Here is a 26,808-nt window from a genome sequence, read left to right as displayed (position 1 = left end):
AATTGCATAAAAATGGAATAAACAGCAGTACTAATGTTTAAGGCAAAAAATAAATTTCATGTCTGTGAAGAAAAAAATGACAACTTTGTACTTAATAGCTGAGAAACTGTGAACTCAAATGAACATCTGTAGTGTCAGAACTTCCTAATACATACAAAATGTTGTAAAGTACTAGGATGTCAAAATCTAACATGAATTATCAGGTTTGTAGAACAACAGATAGTGTTTTAGCTACCTTTTGAATTTCCATATAAATGTAACGATCTGCAAGGTACCTCTTTGGTACCTATGCTATTTTAGCTGCTTTTTTTTTGGCTTTCAATCTGTATAAACTGCACCTCCATATTGAGTAGACTCCATTAAGTGCCAGGCTCAGCCAGGCGGTTGCTCTGTGCAAGATGAGACTTAAGGTCATTCAAGGCAGGAATAACATTTTGTCATCTACCTCCTCTACCACAGACATCCTGTGAGGACTTCAGCATGTGAAAAAAACCAGGGCAAGAATACATTTAAAGCTGACCCTTCTAGTTAAACCTAAACTTCAGAAGTATAAAGTTGCATATAAATGCCTTCTTGATAGAGACTTTGCTGTATTATATTCAGAGAAGCTTACTGCGTCTGCCTCTATAACATACCCTAGGTATATCATCCTGTTCCCCATTGTCTTATTCTGGAATTTCAACGTCCTCATTTTAGGATTCGGTGCCAATGTGAGCACATTTCAATCCTTAAACTCATTCAGTTCATGTTTCACTCTCACAAGAGATTGGCTATTTCCTTCAATCCTCTGAGGAACGCCATAGCATGAATGACAAGATGTCAGGAATAATCAGGAAAACTAGTTTTATGCCTCTAGAGAACAAAATGTCATCTTTGTCCTCTCAGGCATGGTGTTGTCTTCTCTTAATAAAAAGAACTGGCTTTTAGCATCCATCAAGTAAATCCAAGCCAGCAAGCCAGCATAATATTAGACACCACTTGTATTTATTCCTCCATCTTGCTTCATTTCTCCCCTCTGTTTTATGACATTACCTTCTGTGCCATCTATGATCACAGCCTTCTGTGAGAGTGGTAGCAGAAAAACTACTAGTACCACTACTACCCCAATTACCTTCCCAAGGGAAATCAACTATAGTTTTTGGTACTCCAGACTATGCAGCAATTTAGGATACAGCAGTCCAGGAAATAGTCTTCCCCAGCTTCCTGCTCTTCCCTTGCCATCTCTAAACATTTAATTTCTATGAAGTTGTTATGAATTACCAAGCACTGGCATTTGACCCACCAATCCAGAGCTACCAAAACAAATTAAAGACAGGGAGTTAAGCTTAAATCACAATTTAAGCAAATCACAAATCTCTTGATGTGAGATATCAACAAAAACATTTCGGTGCCATACCCTTCCCCTAAATACTCCAGATTAGTAGCTCAAACTTAAAGTATATAGCAACTGAAAAATGTAACAAAAAAACCCTACAAACCCCCCAGTTGTATAGTAAGAATATAGCCTGTTTCAAAGCCCCAACTTGTGTGCCAAGAATGTGTTGTGCAGCCAGTGGTTTGTTGCACACCACCCCTCAAATGCTGACATGTTTTGACAATGCTGCCACCAATTCTGATTTTTAAAGCTGAAGAGAGAGTAGATGTTCACCTCAGCCATCTGCCAACGCAGCAGATGAACACGATGCAGACATTCCATAACTGATGTACCTCAACTCACCAGAAATCCTGTGATTTGAGGCACACTTTCTCACTGGAGATAATGACTATAGAAATTACAGTGACAGCAGGATTTGTCTCTAGAGTGACATGCACGAAAACTAAATAAATTAACTCTTTCACTATAAAGTGGATTAAACCACAGAGAAACTCCTTGTAGATGCATTCTCTTGTTGATTTTTACCCTCAGAAACAACTAATTGGAGCTTTTTAAAAAAATTAGGACCTATTATCTGAAAGAAGCTTTCTTTTTGAAGATTTATAGTCCCTTCTGAACATCAGGAAAAACTACATTCCTAAAAAGCTCATTGCAATCTATGGAAGCCACTTGTGTTTCTCATCAATACGAAAGATCATCTGTAAAAACTAATAGAATAAGAGTATTTGTACATGTTCAGTGGTTTTTTTCAAGGTAATCCCTCTGAAACCTCTACAAATTTTAATGCCAATTATCAGCAGTATGGAAACAGATGAAATGAAATCACAGAGACAGATTTCACCATCTGGAAAACCCATAGCAACTGCTACACACAGTTTTTGCTCCTTATTTCAGAACTTATGGAGTTTCACTTCTCATACTTCTTTTCACATATATGTGAACTTTTGACATCATCTGTGATTTAGCTAAAAGTAAATATCATTACTGTATTGCAGAAGAAAGAATCAATAATTTACAGTATGAAAACTTCAGACCACAAGAACAAATCCTGCTGATCTCAGTAGGCCAGATGAAGCCAGTCTGATTATCTGAGTGAGAATGTGTGCAGAAATGGCTTGTGCTTCTTTCAGAGACTGATATGCACACAGGAAACTCCCTCTGACTCTACAGATAGGATTCTTAAATTTGAACCTTAATCTTCTACAGTTTTATACATTGAAGTTTTATACATCTAGTACATTCTTCTGCCCCTAAGTAGAATCAGCTCTCTGATCTCATTCTACTTCATTCTTCATGTACCCCTTAAAAATGAAAGGCTCCTAGTGACAGGGACTACATCTTCTCATATAATGTATTGCAGTGCCTCTTCCTGCTACTTACATGTTTTTCCCCAAATATCTAATTCAAGCCATCTTTTCTATAGTTGAAATTCATTTCTTACTGAACTGCAATGTAATTGGAGCATATTTCCAAGGTCTGCTTTGTATACTCTTGGGGAATCTATGAATAGGACAATTCCGTACAGATACACTGTGAGCTCCAAAGGTTCTTCCACTGAATAGAACAGCAGGATCTCCTTCCTAAATTCTCCTCTTTTCATGGCTCCTTCTCTCAAGAAATGTAACAAAATTCCTTTTACCAAGTATTTGTATCATAAGATATGCATTTTCCATATGTATTTGCCACTTCAGGAAAAGAAGAAAAGCAAAGATTAAATAGCAAAGTACAAGACCACAAAACTAGAAGTTTATAAACTCTCACAAAATATTACTATCTCTTCCTATGTACTCTTAACTTTAGGTTTCCTCTCTGCTGTTCTAATTTACATTATATGGGCTAAATAACTACTCTGGTTTAGAGTTCAGTCCCTTTGTTAATACTCTGCAGCCTTACATTTATTCAGTTTCAACTCTGCTCTCAAAGGAAACTGGCTATATATTTCAGCAAATGTATTCAGGAAATGTAAATCTAGACAAGAAACAGAATAGTTGGGCATAATGTTGTATAAGTTTAGTATAACTATTCGCTTCACTGTCTAAATTCAAGCTTTTTTTTTCTCCTTGTGGGATTAACAATTATAATATTTATAGATAAATAAGAACAGATTCTATGGAAATCATTTCAAAGCTTTTGATAGCTCACAGTAACCAGCAGTAAATTCAGCATACTGTGTAGTAAAATCTTACTGCAGTAACTTCTTCTTGCTGCCTAAGAACAATAACACAATACTACAGGGGATTTTGTATGGGTTTTTTTTTTTTCAGTTTTAAAACCAGAACATTCTCAAAATATAAGGAAGAAGTACAGCCCTCCGAACTTCTAAATCGCATTGCATGAGCTCTGAAATCTGCTCCTAGTTCTCCGAGACCTCCTTTGTGACACATGACTAGCCACTAAATACTCCATGCTGCACGATATACTCATCCCTAGATACACCCATTCCTTTCTTTCCTCACACGTCTGTCCATTCTTCTTAAATAGAAAGGAAAAGAAGTCTCTCCTTTGGCAGGCTAAGTGTTTCAAATTTATAGACTAAGGGGCCAGAAAGAATTGCTGTGACAAGCTAGTTTAGCCTTTTGTATAAAGGATAGCCTGAAATTCATTCTTGTTTCAAGTATGACTTACAACTGACATAGGCAGATTCTACATCAGTGTTTCTCTAGGTACAGTATTCAAGTGGTTGGTTATTCTTTCCCATGTTAAAAATCAGTACCTGATTCAGGTATGAATTTGTTTGGCTCCAATGTCCAACCTCTGTGTCTTGTTATACCTTTGTCTGCCTGACAAAATACAGCTACTGCAATACCAATGCAAATAATAGATTACACTACTTGTTACCTAAAGAGCATTCCTCCTTAAGTGTACCCCTGGGACAGCTCTAACATCACCTTACTGGAACTGGCTAGCACAAAGCTTTTGGCAACAAGTATGCTATCAAACATCTGTTGTGGCCCCCTTGGAAGCGGCTCTCTCCCACACCATATGGCCATTGCCACCCAGTGGCACCGCAAGGCCACAGCCCAGCTCTCATCACTCCCTGTCGTCTCTGGGGACGCCAGACACTGATGGATAATTTCACACACACTTCACACTTCATCAGCAGGGAAGACAGCCTGCTGCAGTGAAAGGAGACATGCCGAGCATACCCATGTTACAACACACTCTGTGTATGTCGCTGTCAAAATACTCTGTTCATGGAGTACATGTAGCATACTCTAAAGGAAGGGATTTTTCTTTGTCCAGCATTGCTGTTGCTCCTCCCAAGAGACAACTGCTGTGCTTTCTGAGTAACTGGCCTTACACTTGGGGCTTTCTCAACACAACTGTGGCAGTTGTGGGTGCGAGGAAAACCAAGTCTAAAAACAAACATGGTCACAAAAAAAAAGCAAAACATTACACAGCAGATCAAACTTCCGACTGACTTAAAAAGCTTTGCTGGCACAAAAATTTAACTTATGATCTTATGACAGGATAGCAGACTGAGAAAATAAGAAATTCTTCCACAGGCTCAAGTGACAAAACCTGTTTCTCTGAATCAGGTAAATATAGCAGCAGCATTACTACTGACCAGTGCATAAGAACAGTAGTGCAGAGGCAAAAGGAACTGAGAGATTAAGTTTCCAAGCAAAACCCTACCAACAAGTCAGTTCAAGGAAGGACATCTCATATCAGAGATTATATTTTCCACAAATACAAAATGCCACAGTTACAAAACGACCATTTAAATCCTCTGTTCACAGTTACCAAAGTCATTAGAAATGCTCAAAGCCCGTGCATACAGTACTAAATGTCACTCCCACAGTGGATTCTGTGCAAAGAAAGCAGGGCTAATAGGAAAGCACTCTTGATAACAGCAGGAATACACCAGCACCCTAAAAAGGCAGAATTGAAGGTAGTACCATTCTACTCTGAAACCAGTGAATGTTATATCATAGAATCATAGAAGGCTGGAAGGACCTTAAAGATCATCTAGTTCTAACCCCCTTGCCATAGGAAGGGACACGTTCCACTAGACCAGGTTACTCAGAGTCCCTTTCAACCTAGCCTTGAACACTTCCATGCCTGGCACATCCACAGCTTCTCTGGGCATCTTATTCCAGTGCCTCACCACCTTCACAGTCAAGAGTTTCCTCCTAATATCTAATCTAAACCTATGCTCTTTTGGTTTAAACCCATTGCCCCTTGTCCCATCACATGTACTTGGCAAAAGTCCCTCACTAGCTTTCTTGTAGGCCCCCTTGAAGTACTCGGAAGGCTTAGAGGTTGCTCTAAGGTCTCCCCAGAGCCTTCTCCATGCTGAACAACCTCTGCTCTCTCAGCCTGTTTTCATAGGGAAGTTGTTCCAGCCCCTTGATACAGCCCTCCAGCAGGTCTGTGTCCTTATGCTGGGGTCACCAGAGCTGGACACAGCACTCCAGAGGGGTCTCATGACAGTAGAGTCATTAGGTCAGTTTGAGGAAAAGTCTTGTGGCTGTACCTTTCAAGAACACTGCTGTGCAAAGTCCAGAAAGCCAAACATTAACTTGCCCTTAACAAAAGTTTCCTCAGTATTGTCCCCTTTTCTTCTTTCTTTCTGTAATTTTTTTAAGAATAAATCAAGCTCTTCTTTAGGACACTTGAAAAGCAAATTTTCCATTTGTAGCAAGAAATGGCAATATGGAGACAGACGCTTTCACATCAGAGCTTAATCACCCCCAGTGTGACCAGGTTGACTCATGAAATTAGGTGATCACACACTGCCCAAGAGCTATTTTTGTTGCATTTGCAGCAGCTGAGACACTGCACCACTTCTTCTGGCAGTCCAAGTGTCCAAGCAGCAGATCTTTAGCTGCTTGACTCTCAAGCTGCCCTCTAACATTTGTTCTCTTTTGGATTCACAGTATGACAAAACACTGCTTAGATGCTTATAAAACTTATCTGTAAATTGAACAGGGAAACAGCTCCATATGGGGACACAGGCTATTCTCACAAAGCTGTGCTTTATCCTCTACAGCTTGGAGGACTGTAATTTCCTGAAATGAAAGTGTTGCCCAACTCAAAAATCTGCATTAGAGGCTGTCAGTTACATTTAAAGCAGACTAAGATTTTGATACCTTGTAAGCATTACCAATATACAGGTCAAACTCCTGATATAAACCTCGGGATTTCAGCCTCCAGGATTTCGCCACATGTAACTCTCATCAAGAGTGCAAAGTCTCGAAATGTAGCACCTCGAGTTCGATGCTATTGGCACAGCTGCTCTGTGACACGTCAACCTCAGGAAAGTTTTGAGTGTTTTAAGTCACATCATCTGCTGAACAACTGCCCAGGTGTGGTTTCAAACCAACAGCCCTTTAACTCATCATGAAAAACTAGACCTTTAGCTTAAGCTTAGCTCTGGTCTATAGGTTAGTGCTTTCCTTGCCAGACCTAAATCAGCTACAAGTGTAAAAGTTAATAAATCTCAGATACAGATTTCACTGACATACCAGCGCTCTTCTGTTACAAAACCTGAATCACTGAATTTTGAAGGTTGGAACAGACCTCTGGACATCATTTAGTTCAACCCTCCTGCCAAGGTAGGGTCACCTAGAGCAGATTACATAAGAACTCATCCAGGAGGGTTTTGAATGTCTCTAGAGGGGAGACTGCCCAACCTCTTTGGGCAGCCTGTTCCAGTTTTCTGCCATCCTCAATGGAAAGAAGTTCTTCCTTATGTTGAGCTGCTATTTTTTGTGTTTTAGTTTATGGCCATTGCTCCTTCTGTCACTGGGGACTACTGAAAAGAGTCCAGCAGCATCCTCTTGGCACTCACCTTTGAGGTATTTATATGCATTTATGAGATCCCCTCTTAGTCTCTCCTCCAGACTAAACAGATCCACTCTCACAGTCTCTCCTCTTAAGAGAGATGTTCCAGACCCTGATCATATTTGTCACCCTCCGCTGGACCATCTCACTGGACAAATAATTCCTTGTTTTTCTTGTACCAAGGAGCTCAGAACTGGACACAACACTCCAGATGTGGCCTCACCAGGGCTGAGTAGAGGTGCAGGATCACCTCCCTCGACCTGCTGAGCACAATCTTCCGGATGCACCCCAGGATACCATTGGCCCTCCTGGCCACAAGGGCACTGCTGGCTCATGGTCAACTTGTCATCCACTGAGACTCCCAGGTCCTTCTCAGCAGAGCTGCTCTCTAGCAGGTCAGCCCCCAACCTGTACTGGTACTTGAGTACTCTTCTCTCATGTGTCCTTATATAGAATACATAATTGTGAATCATGTCTGTGGGGAAAAAAGAAAAAAAATAAAAAGAAGAAAGAATGCCTTCCCCGGCACACTTTGCTGTGTCTGCTCCAAGCAAGCCCACAGACACTCTCACCGACACTGTCATGGAAGTCAAAGCTTTTCTAGATGATGAACTCTTGAGTCCCCAGTGCTTTGTAACATCAACATATTTTCCTTTTGCAGTAAAGCTGACTTTCTTCTGTCAGATACACAGTTTTTACCACCAAAGACACTGAACATTTTGGTCAAAAACTGTAATAGCTATTCTCTAATTGCTGTGTTGCCCAATATCAGCATTGACCAGATAATTTGGGGGAAAGAATAGACTAGAAAAAAAAGAGCTACAGTAGAGAAAACAAGAAATAAAACAAAACAGAACCCACACCACCAGTCACAACTGTAGCATAAATAAATTGTGAGGGTGCAGGTTCTGCTCCTACTGAATTCGCTGGCCAGCTTCCCATTTATTTCAATTGGCCTAATAAACACATGCATCCCTCCAGCTTCTGTCCTGCCAGAGAGGAAGGCTGGCAGACAATCCATCAACATAAGCTACAAAAAATCAGCAGTAGCACTGAGAAAATTCAACTGCCATTCAAAATAAAATTCAAAGCTAGGAAATTACAGGAAAAGCCTTCCAGCAGTTTCAACTGCTACTGGATATACAGCAATAGATTTAATTTAAAACAATCCAAAAGCTACTAAGTGTGCTCTCTATGTAGAATTTAACTAACAGAATGTTCCTGTAACAACTTTAAATTCTCAATTCTCTTTTTAATTTTGCAAAGGCAGTACTACACAAACACTGTTAATCATATTCCTCATGTTTAAGGTCAGAGCTAGATGGAATGGAGAACCTGTTTCCATAAACTCAGATCTAATTCACCAAAGCCATATTTTACAGAAAAATGTATGACAAAAAGCTGAAGAACTGGTTACACTTCAGTGTGGTCAGCTACACTCTCTTTGGTGGAAGGGACAACTGATAGTTATTTTCAATCTTGGAATTATTTGGCAATATATCAGACTAGTTAATCTTGCTAGACATACTGCAAATTCCCCTCTGTGTGCAGAGATCAGAGAGAGGAAATGTTCTATGCTGTAGCAACAAGCAAGTGTATACATCTGAGTTCCCTCCTGTTAATTGACTACATTTTGTACTGGGTAAGATCTACTAGCAGGTTGTTGGGATTTTTGTTTGTTTGTGTGTTGGTTCTGCGGTTTGTTGGTTTATTTGCTAGTTCAGGGTTTTTGTTTTGTTGGCAGCAGAGGGAGAGAAGCATTCCCCCTACATTTATCCACATTTTACAACAGCAGCACTTTGGGACTGGCATGGTTATTTTTATGTCACACAGAAAAAGCCAATTTTACATTTATAACTAGTAATTTTCCTGGAAAAAGTTAATGGCACTGTTCTTAAAGATCCTAACCCCTGAACTTACATACAGACCTAAAACTCATTAGAAGTGAAAGCTGATGAGAACTGACTAATGAAGCTGCTAACCTTTTAACTTGTTTTCAGATGGTTTGTTTACTTGGGTTTTTTTTGGGGTTTTTTAGTTTGCTTTTTTTAAGAATTTGATTTTAGGTTTTATTCTTGATGCTATTTTCTGCACAGATTAAGCTTTGATTAATATCTCAGGATGTCCAAAGCTAAAGCAAATCCAGAAGGATGCCTGGGATTTGTTATTCTGGATCTTGAAAAATCTGAAACCTGTGTTATATTTTCTCCGGTGTAAATAAAGTGCTTCATTTCTATGCTTCATATTCAATTTCTCCATAAATCAGACTTAGATGAGCTTTGTAAACAGGAATAAAACAAACAAACCCTCTTCTGTTTTTCACTTCCAGAAAGTAAAACTAGCTTTTATATATATGTAAACACACAGATTTGAGATATAGCATAAGGCTAAAGGTGCTGTGAAACTGCTGTAGTGTTTTAAGAGCTGATCAGAGGCACGCAAGTGAATACAGCAGAGGAGAAACAAAGCTTCAAAGGCCACTATTGTCCTTGACTTCCTGTACCTTCTTAAGATTAATATTTTGCTCTTTAAAAACTAAAAAAGTTTATATAGTTTTCAGCAGTCCTGGACACATTTAATTGGAAACAAACAACATGAACATTTGATGACTGGAGCAAGTGTATTTCCCACCTCATCTGGTGTTAAATCACAGAAGAAAAAGAAGAAAAAAAAGAGAGATGGGGAAAAAAAAAAAGATACTACAGGAGATCAGCTAGTGTATTTCCTAGCTTTAAGCCTCAGCTGATGGAAAACAAGACCTTCCAAAAGGAATTTAATTTATCCCAGTGCTTTACTATCTGGGCAAGCAGTAATGAATGTGAGGTTTTGTTTCAGAAATTCCAGTAACATCAATATTGTTCTTATACTCAGTGGGGTCTTGAATATTTTTTTGTTACTTCGGGGTTCTTTTTGTTTGGATGCTTATTTGTGGAAGTTTTGGAGGTGGATTTTTGTTTTAGTTTTTGGGTTGTTCTTTTTTGTGTGTGTGTTTTTTGAGATGACCTCAGATCCCTCTGCTATCATAGTCCCACTCAAAAGAGAGCTATGCCCTTTTCATGACTGCAAGATATGGAACTATCAGTGCACTGACACTGCACAAGATAAGAATCCATCAGCCCCATAAACAGTAACTGAAGTCAATGTATTTCAAAAGGAGGCTCTGAGTGTGTGTACAAAAATACATAAGTGTCTATTAATTTTCCTATTAGCTCCAATGGTTAAAGGTGCCTTGTTAAAATGGTTAAAGATGCCTTGTTACCTCATTCCAAATAAAACACCTGCATACAAAGCATTAAAAAAAAAGTAAAGAAAGATGAAGAACTCCAAAAGCTGTCAACGTGTGAAAGCAAAGATCTAAGAGAAAGTGGTGAGGTTAAATGTCTTTTAAATGCCATTCTGCCTGTAATACTTCACTCATAAGTGCACCTGTAAGTAATCTATACAATAATACTTAAAAAGCAAATGCTGACCCAGCAGAGCAGATTAGCAAGCAGCAGGGTTTGTGGCTGAACAGCTACTTCAAAAACAAACTAATGAGGTAACTAGACTAGATGCATGGTGTCGCTACTTAAATGAAATGAAGAGCAGAAGCAGGTCAGCAACATTCACAGAAAGAAAGCATTTAAAAAGTATTTCAGCTAAAAAGACAGAACAATATAACAGCCATATGGAAGTGCTTCGTTATTTCATTAAGGAATTCCAGTAGCAGTCTTAAAAGAACTGACATCGCTAACACTTTTTCAGTTTGGGTGAACTCAGTAACAACTTTTGAATTACCTGATTCACCTGAAAACTTCACTAGTCTGACCCAACAGCAGTGGCACAAATCCTGCAAAATTGTAAAGCTATCCAATAGTTTGGGACTCTACACCTTTTCCATACACCATTAATACTCAGGAACTAACACAGACCATCAAGTTGATTTCCTAACCCCCTGATTGTCTTGATTTCTACCACAGTATTTTGTGACTTAGACTGCAAGATAATGCATCACAGAGACCATGCAGATCTCTAGTAAAGGGGCATTCAAACAGTCATTGGCACTTGCAGCAGTCTGGAGGTCATTCACTGAATGGCAAACATGCCACTGTTTCACAAAAGAACTTTCAATCCTTAATGTCAGATAAAAGGGAACATTAAGGAAGAAGTTCAAGCCCCAGGCATTTAAAACGAATATGGTGATACAATCCTTTCAGAGGCAACTCATTTACAGTCAGTAACATTTCCAGGAGAAGGCATGTAGTAAAGCAAGAGACAATCAAGTTTGAAGAATGATGGAAGAGCATTCAGAACGTATTGTTGCTTCCTCTTGTTCTCTTTGCTTTAAATTCAATGCAGAATTTTATAGTCCCTTTGCCGAAAACAGATAACTATATATTTTCTCCATAATTGTGAAGCAGTCTTTGTCCTATGTGTTGTGGATCTGTCTCTCACGGCATACAGACGACCTTGCTTCGGTGAGATAAAGACAGCACACCCTCTTCTGAGCAAACCAAGTTTTAACCACCAGCTCTCAACACAGCATTTGACTTGGGGCATGGAGAAGCGAAGAAGTTGGAAAACCAGCTCTCACTGGTAGCACAGGCTCCCTGCCACTCAGAGCAAGCTCAGCTCCAACATAACCTCTGCAAGGCACAGAAGAGAGCAGAGGGATAAGATTTGCTGCTTCTTTGCAGCCCCTCAACCTCAGCAAGGCGAGACACTCATATTGGAAGCTGTTTGATTATTAACTAAGGAAGATATCCTCCTGCATCACTCCATGTGGTAAAACCAATACTGAGCCACACTTTAAGGACTGTGCAAGGCAAGGAATCACATCTGGAGATAAGTGAGAATCCAGGCCATGCTATGACAGGTGATGTAAAGCGTTCCCTGTGATGAGAAAACACAGCCTAGCAAACTGGCACTCTAACCTTCTCAAAATCTCAAGTGGTATTCAGGGGCAACCTTATTAGAGGATGCTACAGTACTTCCACTGTTAAGCAGTCACAAGCACAGCACACTCAGCTGCCAAAGTTCATGGTATTAAAATAATAAATTAGAAACACTTGTCTCTCTGCAGAAGTGCCTGCAGCACAGTCTGGGACGAGCAGCAGGAGGCAATGACAGTGCAAGAAAAGGGTATAAGCAGCAGGAGGGAAATGTCGAGTCTATCAAAGGATGCTCCAGAATAAACAAAACTACTTTTGTCATGAATTCACAGGCTGTAGTGTGACATCATTATGAGCCTTCTACAACAGCTTTGCTCTGTAAAGCTTCTTCCTGACCCTTCCACACAGCATACAGGTCTTCATGGTAGAGCCTTCTGTGAGCCTTTTTAAAGCTTTCATTCCATGAGGAAATGAAAATATATTTGTTTCAGTGTGTGAGACATAAATTTAGACTCAATCCCACATTAAATTCTACCTTGTTACCCATTCTGAACTACATTTAGCAAGTGAACACAGTTCTAAAGTCCACAGTGCAGTGCTCTGACTGTAGCATGGTGATTTTCAACTGTGCTCCAGCTGTTTGACTGAATAATGTTCAAAGTCCCTGAACATGCTAGTTAGCACAGCACTTCTCAAATATCTACTACTTGGACATCAATCAGATGAGATAGAGAGAGATGTACAATCTAAGAACTTGCTCTAACTACACTGGCTAAAATTACCAAGGCAAACATGGCACTTAAATTCCAGTTCAGGTATCTAATATTATAATGTTCTAAAACCTGGAAGTGTTTTATTTTATTCTGTATAAATAACAAACATAATTTCTGAACAACTTCAAAAGGAGAAGCAAAGTAATTAATAATCCTCAAACACAGCTGACAAATCTTTCACAATGTCCCCACCATAAACACAGTCACGCATTCCTACGCATTGTATTATTTATAGTATTGAAGGAAAAGGGCAAGGTCCATAGTGCTTCAATGACCTCACAACGGTTTGTTTTGTAAGCTCATGTTTAGCCTCTGAGAAGTTCCGTGTACTTCATTCATCAGCTTTATATTATTTGGACACTTAAATACCTATCCCAATTAAGCAAAACAGATAGAGGAATTACTGGTTGGTACTCTTCTAGAAAAAATCAGGAGGCTCGTTTTACCTACCCAATTTTGAAAACCTCATTTCTGAGCTCCCCAAGTGGGATACTAGAGCTTAAACAGTGGAATTGTCACATAAATCTGCTCAGCCTTGAATACTTTGAGCCAGCTAATTCATTTGGTAATGCTGATAATGAATGTCTGTAATGATGACAAGGATTCTGATGAAGTACCACTGTACATTTGATAGGCACAGCCTGTACACCCAACTGATTTGTAGGCAAGTAGCAGACATTTCTTTCAGAGAAGCAGGCTTCTTTACATCCAGCTGGAGCCTCTGCTATAAGAAAACTATGAGGGTCATGAGAAAACTGAACAAACATCCAACATCCCAAATCTTCAAATCCAACCAGACACAACCAAAGAAAAAGAAAGAGCCAGGCAACTCCTGGAAACTGAGGTGATATGGTAGCCCTAGCATCATACAATGTCTATCAAAGGCAACTATCTTGTAATACAAACAGCAATGCCTGTACTTCCCCAGGTATAAATCCACAGAATGATACAATTTTAAGGGGTTGGAATGAACCTTAAAGATCATCTAGCTCCAGTCTTGCCTGCCATGTACAGGGACACCACCCACAAAATCCAGTTGCTCAAGGCATTATGAATCTGGCCTTGAACTCTGCCAGGCCTTGGGCATCCACAACCTCCCTGAGCAACCTGTTCTAGTGTCTCACCACCCTCACAGTAAAGAACTTCTTCCTAATATCTAACCTAAATTCCCCCTCTTTGAATTGGGAAGTGGTGTCTCCCCACTAACCTAAAGTCCCCCCCATTACTCCTTGTCCTATCACTGCAGTTCTGGCTGGAGAGTCCCTCTCTGGCATCCCCATAGGCCCCCTTCAGATAGTGGGCACTTGCTCTGAGGTTTTCAAACAACCTCATAGCCACCTCTTCTCCAGGCTGAACAGCCCAACTTTCTTTGCCTGTCCTCATTGGGCCGGTGCTCCTGTCCTCTTACCAACTTCTTAGCTTTTTGTCTCACCTTGTTACACATTTAGTAATCACTTATTGTATACAAGAGGACATCACGTCACACTGAATCAAAATTCACCCATTAAAATCTCACCTATGTGCTCATTCTCTCTTTCCACCCAAAGCAACAGTATGTCTCAAAGTACACATACACACACTGTCAAACATGCATTTCTGTACCTTAGTACAGCTTTACCTATTACTAGTTTTGAACATATCCCGAAGAACTTTTACAGAATCAGAGCAAAGCATGACTTGAAATATGTATCATTGTGGAATGAGTTTAAACATGCTCTTAAACTGCTAGCTGCAAAAATGTATTGAATAGTTAAAAGTATGCATACTGTTAAACTCTGCCCTTCCAACAGATCTTACTAGTAAATAAATAACAACATATACCTGAATGCAGCAGCTGGTCTCTGTGCCAGAGAGAGTAGAAAAGAGCAGTGTAAGTCAGAATTTAGCTGCTATGCCAAAATGATTTTTATGCAGCTTTAAAATCATGCTATAGAAAGATAAAAATATTTACTGTTTATAATGGTATCATTGAATAACAAATCTGACCCTGCTGAACTAGACACTGCAAACACAGAGTGAAGAGGTGCCTCTTCCAAACACTGTACAAGCCACTTGGATGAGTCTGTGCTTAATACAGGTGCTCAACCCTTTAGACACATAATAAGGTTAATGATGTCACCTCTCAGGTCTCAAAAACAGTATCAAAACCACAACACTGTTGGACAGCTCAGGAAAACCACAGACAACCCCCACAAACAACCCTTAGAGCTTTGCTGTGCAGAACTGAAGGGCAAGGCGAGGTGCGAGGGTGGCTCCAGGGCAAAGCACACGGGCAGGAGGCAGGGAGCCAAAGGCACAAGGGGGATGCACGTCAAACCCGGGGACCCCTTGCTGCAAGGAGACAGGGGACAGACATGCTTCACCGGAGCGCTCTGCCCGGTCAAGCCGAGAAAACGGTGACAGCAAACGGAAAGCACCGATGGAACCCGAAGCGCCTGGGGTTTAAATGCCGATTTTTAACTCCGGAGGGGGTTAACACGGTGCCAAGCCGGTGTATCAAGCGCAGAAAGCAGCCTAGGCGGGGCAGACACACCGCGGTGTTTCCGCAGCGGGGCTCGGCGGGGCGGCGGGAGGCAGGGCCGGGGCGGGAGGCGCCGCCGCCCCGCTCCCCTCCCTCCGCTGCCCGGCGCGGCGGGGCCGGTGCGGCTGGCTGGGGCGGGAGGTACCGTACCGGCGGGCAGGAGGCATTCCAGCGGCGTGAACGCGCGCTCCATGGCCCCGCGGGACGGGCAGGCACACGCTAAAGGCACGGACCGGCGCCGGGGGGGCAGGCGGGGAGCAGCCGTGCCCCTTCCCGCTCTCCCCGGGGAACGCCCGCAGCCACACGGCCGCGGCGGCGGCTGCGCCCGCCCTTGCAGGCGATAGGCGGCCGCGCCGGGGGACGTGGAGGCGGGGCTGCCGGGTACCTTGGGCCGCGCGTCCTCCTACATCCCCCGGGACCGGCACCGGCCCCGGGACCGGGACCGGGATGTGCGCGGGAGGGGGCGACAGGGCAAGCGGAAAGAGCCGATAGCCGCCGCACTCCGTTGCTCGGCGATAGATTCAGCAGCAGGGGGCTGGGGTGGAAAGGCGGGATGCGTTGATTGGCAGCGGCTGCGGCCTATGGGCTTTCAGCTTTAGGGGAGGAACTAGGGGAGAGCCCCGCCCCTCGCAGCGCCCGTGCGCGCGCTGAGGCGGGAGAGGGAGGAGATGAGAGGGAACGGAGTGGAGAGGGAGCGGGAGAGGGAGACAAGAGAAGGGACGGGGAGCGGGAGAGGGAGACAAGAGAAGGGACGGGGAGCGGGAGAGGGAGACAAGAGAAGGGAGAGGGACACAAGGGAAGGGAGGGGAGAGGGAGCACTCGGCCTCTCCGCGCACCTGAGCAGTGCCGACCTCGGTACAGAGCTACTCGGGGAGGCCGGGAAGGGCCGCCTTGCGGCGGGCACCTGCGGCCATGTATTGAGCAGTTCATTCGGAATAAAAGTCCTCAAATCGCTTTCAGTCCGTCGAAACTGAAGAGCAATAAAAACTGTGGCACGAGTGTTCATGTCCTCGCATGCAGCCTGTGTGCCGTCGCCCTGGGCTGCAGGAAAGGCGTGCCGGAGGGCTGGTGGCCCCGCATCCCGGCTCTGCTGGCCCCGCATCCCGGCTCCGCTGGCCCCGCGGTGCCGCACCGTGCGGTGCCACCTGCGCTCTTCCAGGTCGCCCAGAATAATACGGCGTTCGTGGGTGCAGCCTAAGTTGCAGTATCATTTCAATAGCATCACAGAACTTGTTCAATACCTAGTTTCTACTCGCTCGCAACTCTTAATCGGGACGTTAATCATCTTCATGAATAAAATGGACAGCACTGCTAAATTTAAGTTTGCTCAGGGAGCACAGCGGGGCAAGTTTTGACCCCCAAAATGTCACAATAATATGTTCCACCTCTTGGGCCGGCCTTTGTCCCTGCAGGTCCCTGTCTCCCGCCGCTCCATGAGGGACAAGGCGGGCATCCTCTCGCAGCAGGAGTTCCATCGGGACGGTTCCCCTCTCCTCGCTGCGCCGAGCGCTCCTGGCACGGCGACTCTCCCGGGAGCTCGGAGGAAGCGGAGCGGCGCGGCGCCCCGCAGCAGAGGGCAGCAGAGGAGCGCCGGTCCCTCCCTCCATGTCTCACTCCTTCCCTTCTTCCCTCCTTCCCGTCCCGTCCGTCAGTCCGCCCGCCGCCCGGCAGCGGGCGGGAGGGTCAGCAGAGCCCCGCGGAGCCGCTGCGCCGTCTGCTCGGGACGAGACGGGAGGACGAGGCCTCCTTCTAGAGGCGTTTGGAGAGGGCAGGAGCACGGTTCGTGGGCTGGATGGTTACAGCCGTGTTTCCCAGCCTAATGATGCTGTGATTGTCTGTCAGTGAGGGTTTCCAGTCAAATCCCATGGAGGGAAATGGGACCAACATGTCAGGCTGCTGCTCTGTCCGCCCGGTTAGTCTTGAGATTCACACTCAGATCAACATGATTTAAGTGACTTCAGTGGTGGGTGAGGCTGGGCCACATTTTTAGGACAAGGGGCTGTGAATCCAAACTGAAAGAGGGCAGGTTTAGCTTGGATATTAGGAAGAAATCCTTTGTGGTCAGTGTGGTGAGGCACTGGCACAGGTTGCCCAGAGAAGTTGTGGGTGCCTCATCCCTGGAAGTGTTCAAGGCCAGGCTGGATATGGCTCTGAGCAACCTGGTCTACTGAAAGGTGTTCCTGCCCATGAAAGGGGGATTGAAATTATCTAGGTGACCTTGAAGGTCCATTCCAACCCATACCATTCCAGAATTCGATGGTTACCATATTGACTGTACGTGCACCTTTGTTTTTAATGGTGCAAGCACTACACCTTTACTTTGGACCTTTCAGATAAGCTGCCCTGCCACCTGTAAGAGATTACATTATACAAGCAATTTTGGCCCGCAAAGACTGATAGAAATTTGGAAGTATCAGAAGCATTCATGCTTCTGAAAGAAATGAGGGATTATTTGGAAAAAAGGAAAAGATGTTAAGGACATCAAGAATAATAATTTATACATTATTATATAATATATATATAATATTACAGTTGTTTACACTATAGAAATAGAAAATGTTTTGTTTTACTTTTGTGTCATTTAAAAGTTTCTTCTGTCTCCACTGAGAACTTGAATTTCAAAGGCTGTTAGGACTTTGGTGTCCTCTCAGCGTCATTGTTCAGGTTAAATACAGCCAACATTAGGAAGAAGCAGCTTGCTGTCCTTTCCAAGAAAGGAGACCATGTGGGGACTGCCATACAGTTGGCCGGTGCACTCCTCCTTTTAATATCTTCTCTTTCACTCCATCTCCCAACAATGCTGCCTTTCAGTTTTGACAGACACTTTCCAATTGCCTGGTAAAATTACTAAACCTTCTCCAGGATAGCTTATTTTTCTTCTTCAGTATCTTTCAGTGTCTCTGTAATTATTTTTTTTTTAATTTTCTCTTGAGGGGGTACCATCTTCTACAAATATTTGCTGATAAGCAGCTTCTTATGCGTGAGAAAAATCATACTTGCTCAGAGGGAAGGTCCAGTTCAGTCAGGGCTCTGTTCATTTACAAGTCTTTCTCCTCCTGTTTCTCTCTTCACTTTTTTTTTTTTTTTTTTTTTTTTAATACTGTACATGCAACAATTTCCATCTCTCCATTCTCTTCATGTCCCGCAAGATACTTTTTCCAGCTCTGTCACATCTGGGTTTCCAGGCAATCCTTTACTAGCCACGGCTGCAAAAAAGTAATTGTACCTCTCTCTGCTAATCATAGTGATACATGATTCATCACAATAGCATTGCAAAGAGGAATCACTCTTGAGAGAACAGGCTGGTGCTAGTATCCTTTAAATCCTTTTGAGATGTGCAAAGGTCTGCAAGGTCAGGCAAACTGCCAGCCCACTCCACAATTAGGCAAAGGGCAAACAAGTCAGATACATTTTCTCTCCCTGAACTCAGTCTTTCTTTCACTGTTCTCTCCCTCAGATATGAATCTCTCATGCACAGTATAAAGCTCTTTTTCTAAAGTCAACTCCACAGGAATAGCTTTAGTAGATGCTAAAATGCACTGATTTCAAAGGCAGGACCTGACAGCTATTTAATACTGTTTATCAGAGCCTAACAAATGTATTTAGTAGAGGAAGTTTCAGAGAGCAAAACTAATAACTCTATGCAGACTGGCATGTTGTCTTATGGATAGTCCCTTAAGAACACTGAACAGTCAGGAGGCTGATTTGCTTGTCTGAAAAATAAGCACTTTCACCTTCTTTTTGCACTTTACATCTGTGCTAGGACATTCCATTGAATTTTCCTGTGAAAGGCTACCTTTTAATAAACTTAGTGATATGTTTTTCTTGTCACATATGGAAAATTCCTCAGTAAGTATTACACCTGTTTTTCCAGGTAGCATATCAATTCACCAATACTTTTTTCCTCTAGCTGGATCTCAAACCAAACGTTTTCCTCTGTTCTTTTCCTCTGATTTTATATGTCTACATTACTTTGCAAAATTTGCAGAACAACATACAGAGGCTATTCAAGGAAGACATCCCCAGAGCACTGATATTGTGCTTTGATTTCTATTGTCTCCTCTGATTAGCTAGAAGGAGGGCAGGTGACCTCAACCCTAAGTGAGAAAATAAACAGGCAAGAAGATGTAGTTCCTGAGTGACAGATGGGGCTGTCTGACAGAGAAAGTTTCAGAATGACTGGCAGGAAAGGTTGAGGAAGTGTTCAGCCTTTTAGACCTCCTCTGGTAACTAAGCAGCCAGTCACGCCTCTCACCTGAGGTAGTATCTCATAAAGTTTGTACAGACTTGATCACTGAACTGCACAGGGAGAAACTGCAATTTATATGTATTACTGTGTTCATTTATGTATGTAAAAGCTTATTCCTAGCAGACTTCCTTTTCTTTAGGAAACCTATGCTGAGAAGCAGTGTGTTGGGCAGCTTCTGTGGAGCACGGTTATGACATACATTACTGGCACTGCTCTTCAGCACCATTAAAACTGATCAGGTAGGAAGGTTTGAAGGGTGATTAGGAGGGCAGCAGTTTTTATTTACTCATAACATCTCCTGGGACTTAGCAAGGAAAGAAAAGGAAAGTCAACTTGAATTGCAAGGGATTTATACAACAGGGCTAAAGCCTGCAGTGTTTGCTGTTCTTCCTTACGGTGATCAGTCTCTGTGTATCCCGGTACAGATAAACTGCTGAGGCTAACTTATAGTAGCATTAGTTGCTTTCAGAATTTTTTTCCTTCTCTCAGGCTAATCTAGTTGAGACTGAAAGGTTTAGAAGTATTTAGGGACTTTGTCCAGCAAAATGATAGGACATGTCTAGCGTTCATAGCATAATGCCTCTCTCCCAGACAAAAGTTAAACATGTCTGGTAATGCCAGACATCATTTAACACTTTATGTTTTGCCCCTTCCATTCTTCCATTTCTTACCAAAATAGGAATCATATCTCTGTGCTTGACTGAAAGTACTTTGGGTTCTGTTCAAAGGCCATGGCAGATTTCAGTAATTGGCACCTGAAGCCTTTTGATTGGAAAGTATGTTGAATCAAAACTACCCAAGTACCTCTAGACATCCCTCTTGGTGATGTCTAAAACAAGCTGCTTGTAAAGCAGGGGGAATTTGTTCCTCCAGCTACTCCAATATTATTGCTGAAACAGAGCAGTCTGTACAAGGCTGGCAATCAGGATTCATGCAACATGTAAAGGTTAAGAATGTTTTCTCTTTCTCTCCACAGCTTATCTTTATACTAAAGTGAATCCAGAGTTAAAACTAGCCAGCTGGGATGGTTCATTTTGGTACCTATTCCAGCATTTATGCAGAATAATAAAGTTGAGAATGGTTAGCTAATTCAGCTGTGTGATGGCCTGTACATTCCTAAGTGCTTGATAATTCAAAAAACACAGGCATCAGTAGATAAATGGGACCAGTTTGAAAGGTACAGTCGTTGAAGGGGGAAAAAAAAAAAAGACCTGCAAACACAGTCAGACAGGATCTTAACACATATACTCATTAAGTCCAGGTCCTGCAACAGTTAATAGAGCAAACTTCACATTTGTTTCAAGTCCTGAAAAGATTATGAAACTGTAAAAAAAAATGATGTTAAGTGCCATCTGTTACTGTAGTGGTATGGAGCAGCCTGGAGATGAAACAGGTGAATCACATTAGGCCACAAAGTAAAGCAAAAGAAAATAGTGAAATAATCCTGTGGCTCACCAGGCAGGACACTGCATTCAGAAGACCTGAGTTTTAATCCGCTCTCTACTACTGGCACATGTAGACAGAGCCAAACCCCATGGATGCATAGCCTCTACTGTGTAATAATGTCTTAGGAATTATTACCTCTGAGAGGTCTAGCTCATAGCATTTTATGCCTTTGTTGCCTCATCTATATAATGGCATCAATGAGGTGTACCCATGCTTTTAAATCAACCTAAGATCAACAGCTAAATGCAAATGAATTTGTATTACTAACGAATAGACAGATGACATTTGTTTAAGAATCAATTCTTTACAAATTGAGAAGAAGATTTATTATGATGATCAACAATATTCTGTCATGAAGATGGATGAAAGATAAACTTTGGAAAGAGGATTGTGTATTGCAGTGATAACTTTTAGAAATAACATTTGCATCAAATCAGCTGCTATCTAGACACTATGGGCAACAATAAGCAGAGATTGTGCAGGCTAATACCTGTGATTATATTCTTGACTTCATGAGGTCAGGATACTATGAGGATTCTTGAGATGATAGGCAAGCTGTTTGACTAACCTGGCAAGGAATTCCTGAGAGACCTTCACTGTGGTGACCTGGCAGCACAAGAGGAGTTAAGAAGTAGGAATGATCTGGTGGTTTGCTGCACTCTATTCTGCCTGGAAGAATTGTCTTATTTTGACTGACACGTACAGGAACTCTCACTGTCTTCTCAGTGTGGGACAACCAAAGTGGAGAATCACTCCACAGTTTCCTCTCAGGACTTTATCTTCAGCACAGCCTGATTTCTCTTGTAGGTGTATTCCATTGCACTAAAAAAGCACATGTTTTTAGTTCTTGATTTCTTTACCCTAAGTCTTGTTAACTATGTTACTCTTACAAACCACTCTTTCAGCAGGTGGCTCAAGGAGGCAGCTTTTGGGAAATTAATATTGTGCGTGTGGACTGGGTGTGAGGTGTGATGAATACTGTCTTAGGTCTCTGGCTGTGTCCAGAGCATTCAGAGTGACAGAAAGTTAGCTGCAGTAGTTCCACATGGGGGTCTATTGGGTTCTCATCCCTGTCCAATGGGAATGAAGCAATCTTATACAGCTGCAAAGGGCAACATTTACTGTTAGTCATTTAAACATGCAGTGAAGTCGAGGTGTCCCTAAGGCTGTGGAGGTCAGAGGGTGAATAGTGGCTCAGGGTAAGAACAGGGCAAGCTCCTTCTCACTGATCATTGCTGCTCACTTCTGTCTTGGCTGGGCTAAGTTTGGCCAAGGACTGCATGGGATTCTCCATGGTGGTGACTTGCCAGGGTGATGGAAAGTGGGGCCATGGATAACTGGCATTTACAGCTGTGTTGACCTCTCCAAGTTACTGTTCTATGCTATCAAAGTAAGGAAAGTAATGTTGAGTCCTGAAAGGACCTAAATCTGTCAGGGCTAGTGTCATAGTGAGGGGGAGCCACTTTGAGGGATCTCTGGAATGGAAATGATGGGAGGCACTCAGCTGCTTCAGTGTCTTTGTTGGGTTCCATAAAAGTGGCAGTACTGTCTGATGAGATGTTTAAAAGGCAGTAATAGAGAAAAGATAATGGCTGCTATTCTGTCCCATGAGTCTGAGTCTGAACAAAGCTGCCTGAGTCTGCCCTTTACTCAAAGGCTAAATCTGTTACTAATTCTGTAGTTGGGTCCCAGGTGGAGAGAAAAGGACATCCTGCTGGGACAGAGGGCAGCCCTCAGATACACCTACTGGAGTTGTTAGTGAGGAAAACAAGCTTCTCTCATTTGCACAGCCTTTCTCAACTAGTTCATGCCTAGCTGGAGATGCCTGACATTAACTCTTTTTTAATTGATAAAAAAAATCCTGAGACACGCTATGGAACGATGAAAGACACAGAAAAAGAGCATTACGCAAGGTACAGTATGTCATTTATTCACATGTATTAGATGCTGCTACTTGTGGATGTACATACAAGTATGCACGTAGATAAATATGGTGCATCTCCTTTTAGTTTGGTTGCTTAAGTTAGCTTCAGGGTGACATATGATAGAGTTCAGGTTTAAATCTTCCGAGTAAAACACTTTGAAAGCAAACCTATTAAGGTTAATAGAATGAACTTACAATGCCCATGGTTAAGAAGGAGAGGGGAGTGAGACACTCAGTAAATTGTTCACCAAATAGCCTGTCACCTCTTAGTCTGCAGCTGAAGGCCTGCCGATGGATCATTCTATTATCTTTATTAAGCTTAATTTTAGAGTGGTATGCACATAAAATATAAAATATCTGTGTCAGTTTTTTTATTTGTGAACCTGGATCTACCTTAAATATGTGAATAAAGAATATACACAGTCCAAGAAAGTGCAAAGGCATTATACATAAAATGCTCACCTAAACATACCTAAAAAAAAAGAAAACAAGTTCTCTTCCTTAAGATACTCCATGCATAAAACCAGTACAGTATTTACAAATGTAGAAAGCAATTTCTAGAAAATGTATTCAAAATCGAACAAACTTACTGTCGGGGGTTGAGTACCTTTGGAATTTCTTCCCATTCCTGTTACTAAGCAACAAATAGTTGGGTGTTTTAGAGCCATCAAGTCTTTTGTAAAAGACAAAAGGTGTGCTTGGGAGGGCACGGTAAGGGAAGAGCCGGCCCTGGGAACGCTCTCTCGTGGTTCGGACACTGAGGGGAGAGGCTGCTCTTTTTCTGCTCTTCCTCTGCGACCAGGGCGAATCCAACTGTGCCCTGTTTTTTTCTCTTCTCCTGGCTGGGTGAGCTTTGATTCAACCTTTCTCCCCACGGGGAAGGGCATGTTTTCCCCCCGGGCTGCGTTCCCTCGCGGCTGCTGCCGGGAGAGTCCCGCGGCCCCTGCTGCTTGCCCCCCGCCCTCTGCCGCACAAGATCGCGGCGTCTGCTGCGACTGCAGAAATCCTTGCTGCCTCGCTGGCCGGGGAGAGAGAGCCAGCGCCCGCCCCTGCTGCCCTGCTTTCTCGCTGCTCCGAGCTGCTTTCGCTGCCCTGCGTGTTTCTCAGCCTGCCCGCCATTGCAGCTGCCGGACGCTGACCTGACCCTGCGCCACAGCGCCACCTGCAGTCACTCAGGAGTAATGGCACCTGCCCTGCCCAGCCGGGAGCTCAACAGCGCCCCTGCTGCTTGCAACCGTGATTGCACCACACGGGAGAAGGCTCAGCAGCTCACAAGTTATCTTCTATTGGTTTTCTGGTTCTAGTTGTGGTTGCTATTATTGTTATTGTGTGTTTATAGATACTAGTAAAGAACTGATATTCCTTTTTTTTCCCATACCTTTGCCTGAAAGCCCTTGATTTACAAAATTAAATAATTCGGAGGGAGGGAAAAAATCACATTCTCTGTTCTAAGGGAGGGTTCAACCTCTCTTGGCAGACACCTGTCTTTCAAACCAAGACACTTACCAAGTCAGTTGTTTGGGGGTTTTATATCACTCCATTATAGCCATTTACTTAAAGCTTAAGGTCTGATTTTCCAAGCCCCTAATACAAATTAGTACCCTATGAGATTTTTGCTGTACTTGATTACATTCATTCCTTGGACACTTTGTCACCTTAGAAAATTCATCCAAGTATTTTAAGGCATTTTAAGACAGACTACCACATCCAGCTGGGCTGCTGATGCATTTGATGAAACATGCAGCACAATTTTACTCCTGCCCAACCCCTGCTTTTCCTTGACTCCCCTTAAGAAATTGTGCTCAGCATGCCACAATATCAATCACATCAGCTTGGTGGCATTTCATAGAATCATAGAATGGTTTGTGTCAGAAGGGACCCCAAAGATCATCCTAGTTCCACGCTCCCTGCTACTTCAGATGCTTTAATTCCCTTTGTCTGTTGCTGAAGTAGCTCCCACCCCAACAGTTCCAAGCCATGTCCCAGCTTCTACTGCAGGAATATTCTGATTCTTATCAGTCAGGGACATTGCTAAGAGGTTTCTCACCATGAAATCCAAATACCAATGAGGAAGGTGTTTCAAACTGAGATTCAATATGTATCAGCCCAGTCATAGGGGTATAACCACTCAAGATCTCAAGATCACGTGATTATTCACATACCAAGGCTCTGCCTATGAACCATAAAGGACAGACAGAAGGTTGGCAGCACAGCTGGAAAAAGGAAAAAGTGGGTAAAGTTACTAGCACAGAGCTCAAGAGTGTTCTCTCCCTCTATGAAGTGGCAAGTGGGACACAAGTGTCCTAGGCTGCAATATAGATGTATTTAAGTATTCTATTACCACCAGCTGTGGGCTGTTAGCTGCTATCACCTGCTAATGACCCACTCCGGATGACAGGCAATGGGCCATCTGTTAGCTGTTACCAGCTGCTAATGACCCACTGTGTGACTCATTGACTTATCTCATCCCATTGTGGGATGCTCTGCCCAGGAGGGAGGAGCCAGGTGTTCCCACCTGGATATAACCTGGCCTTGGAACTGCCTGAGCTAGCCCTGTCTACTGGGTTCCCAGAGGACAAGAGCTACCACTGGATCTTCAGCTGGAGACCAGACCTTCACAGGATCACTGCTTCAACTGAACTACTTCAGTTGGACTGCTACCACCACCCTAACTGGGTGTCAGTTTGTATCTGACTTTGTCAGTGCTTTTCCTTGTATTATTTCACTTATTTTTAATTTCAATCCTGACTTGTGGTCTCTCACTGGTTTGTTTTCAAACCAACACAACAAGTCAGAAGGGAGGACCACACCTAAGGTTGATGTTAGCAGATGTTCATTTGTAAACTGGATTTTATCACATCTGAAACATCCCTCGTGAAAACATGACATGTACTTTTGCCTGACTTATACTGGCTTTTTAATTTTACTTGTAAAATCTGCTATGTAGACTGGGATAAATTCACAACCAAAGTCTTAAATCTGCACATTTTGGAACACCAAATTGTACTGGCCTAATTAGCATTGTGTCATGCTACCTTGTCGCTGTTGAGCCGCTAGCAGAGAAGAAGACCCGAGTTCTCAGTGTGGCAAGAAAGAGGAAATTTATTATTTTGATTTCAATATATATAGACTTCTCAGAGGTCGCCCAGATTGGTCAGCCAGAAACCTCCCCCTAGGCCTGATTGGCCAGGCCTGAACTGTCCAAATCTTGAGACACTGTTTAAAAAACATCCAAACTTTATCTTTGTTTATAAAACACAGTGGAATGTTCTCACGAGAAAGACCTGTGCTAGCCACACTACCTGACAATTTCTATTTAAACTAGTACAAGTGTATATTTAGGCAATTCTTTGAGTCCAGTACTTCAAAGTATTTAAGCTTTTAAAGGCTTAAAATTAATATTTTACTTTAAAATTAATATTACCTGAACATCTCTGTGGATTAGGATCTCCATACTTTTTGTGTTCCCTTTATTATTGTTTTCTCTCACTTTAATATTTGTTTCCTCATGCCTTTCTTTTTCTCCTAGCTGTTCCCTAAGTTTTCCTTCCCTTCTGTTGAGTTCTAACCTGGTCTTCCCATGGGTCCTCCTACCTGAAATAATGGAGCAGAGTAACTTTAGCAAAGCTGATTAATATTATTTCCTGCTTTGGCAAGAAGTGGAGAAGGGAATACTCTTGCAAATATCACCTACTTAAGATGCTAAGCCAAAGAAATCTGTGTTACACTTGAGGCTATACGCTGCAAATGGTGTATCCCAAGAAAAGCTGAAATTCTTTGTGGGGAGGAGGAAATTGCTGACTCTCAACCAAATTCTTTCCTAAAGATATTTAATCTGGGATATAACTCCTGGCTCAGCTCA

At 42.6% G+C, this 26,808-nt stretch overlaps 1 protein-coding gene across 5 annotated transcripts in view; it reads right to left on the bottom strand.

Moving 5' to 3' along the window:
• The window catches only part of TPK1 (thiamin pyrophosphokinase 1), a 301,751-nt gene extending 286,072 nt beyond the window's left edge, over nt 1–15,679 (bottom strand). For 2 of the 5 annotated variants that reach the window (XM_085051528.1, XM_085051530.1), the window contains exon 1: nt 3,269–3,386. In XM_085051528.1, coding sequence (XP_084907654.1) covers nt 3,269–3,371 — 103 coding nt within the window. In that variant the 5' untranslated portion in view covers nt 3,372–3,386. Of the gene's footprint in view, nt 1–3,268; nt 3,387–5,420; nt 5,462–15,477 lie in introns of those variants that run through there. The other 3 variants (XM_085051533.1, XM_085051531.1, XM_085051532.1) reach the window with 3 other exon arrangements.
• Nucleotides 15,680–26,808: the final 11,129 nt, after the last annotated feature.

This window comes from Lichenostomus cassidix, chromosome 2 (genome assembly GCF_008360975.1).
Source record: "Lichenostomus cassidix isolate B80296 chromosome 2, HeHo_3.0, whole genome shotgun sequence".
NCBI lineage: Eukaryota > Metazoa > Chordata > Aves > Passeriformes > Meliphagidae > Lichenostomus > Lichenostomus cassidix.
This window is presented reverse-complemented; position numbering and strand designations above follow the sequence as displayed.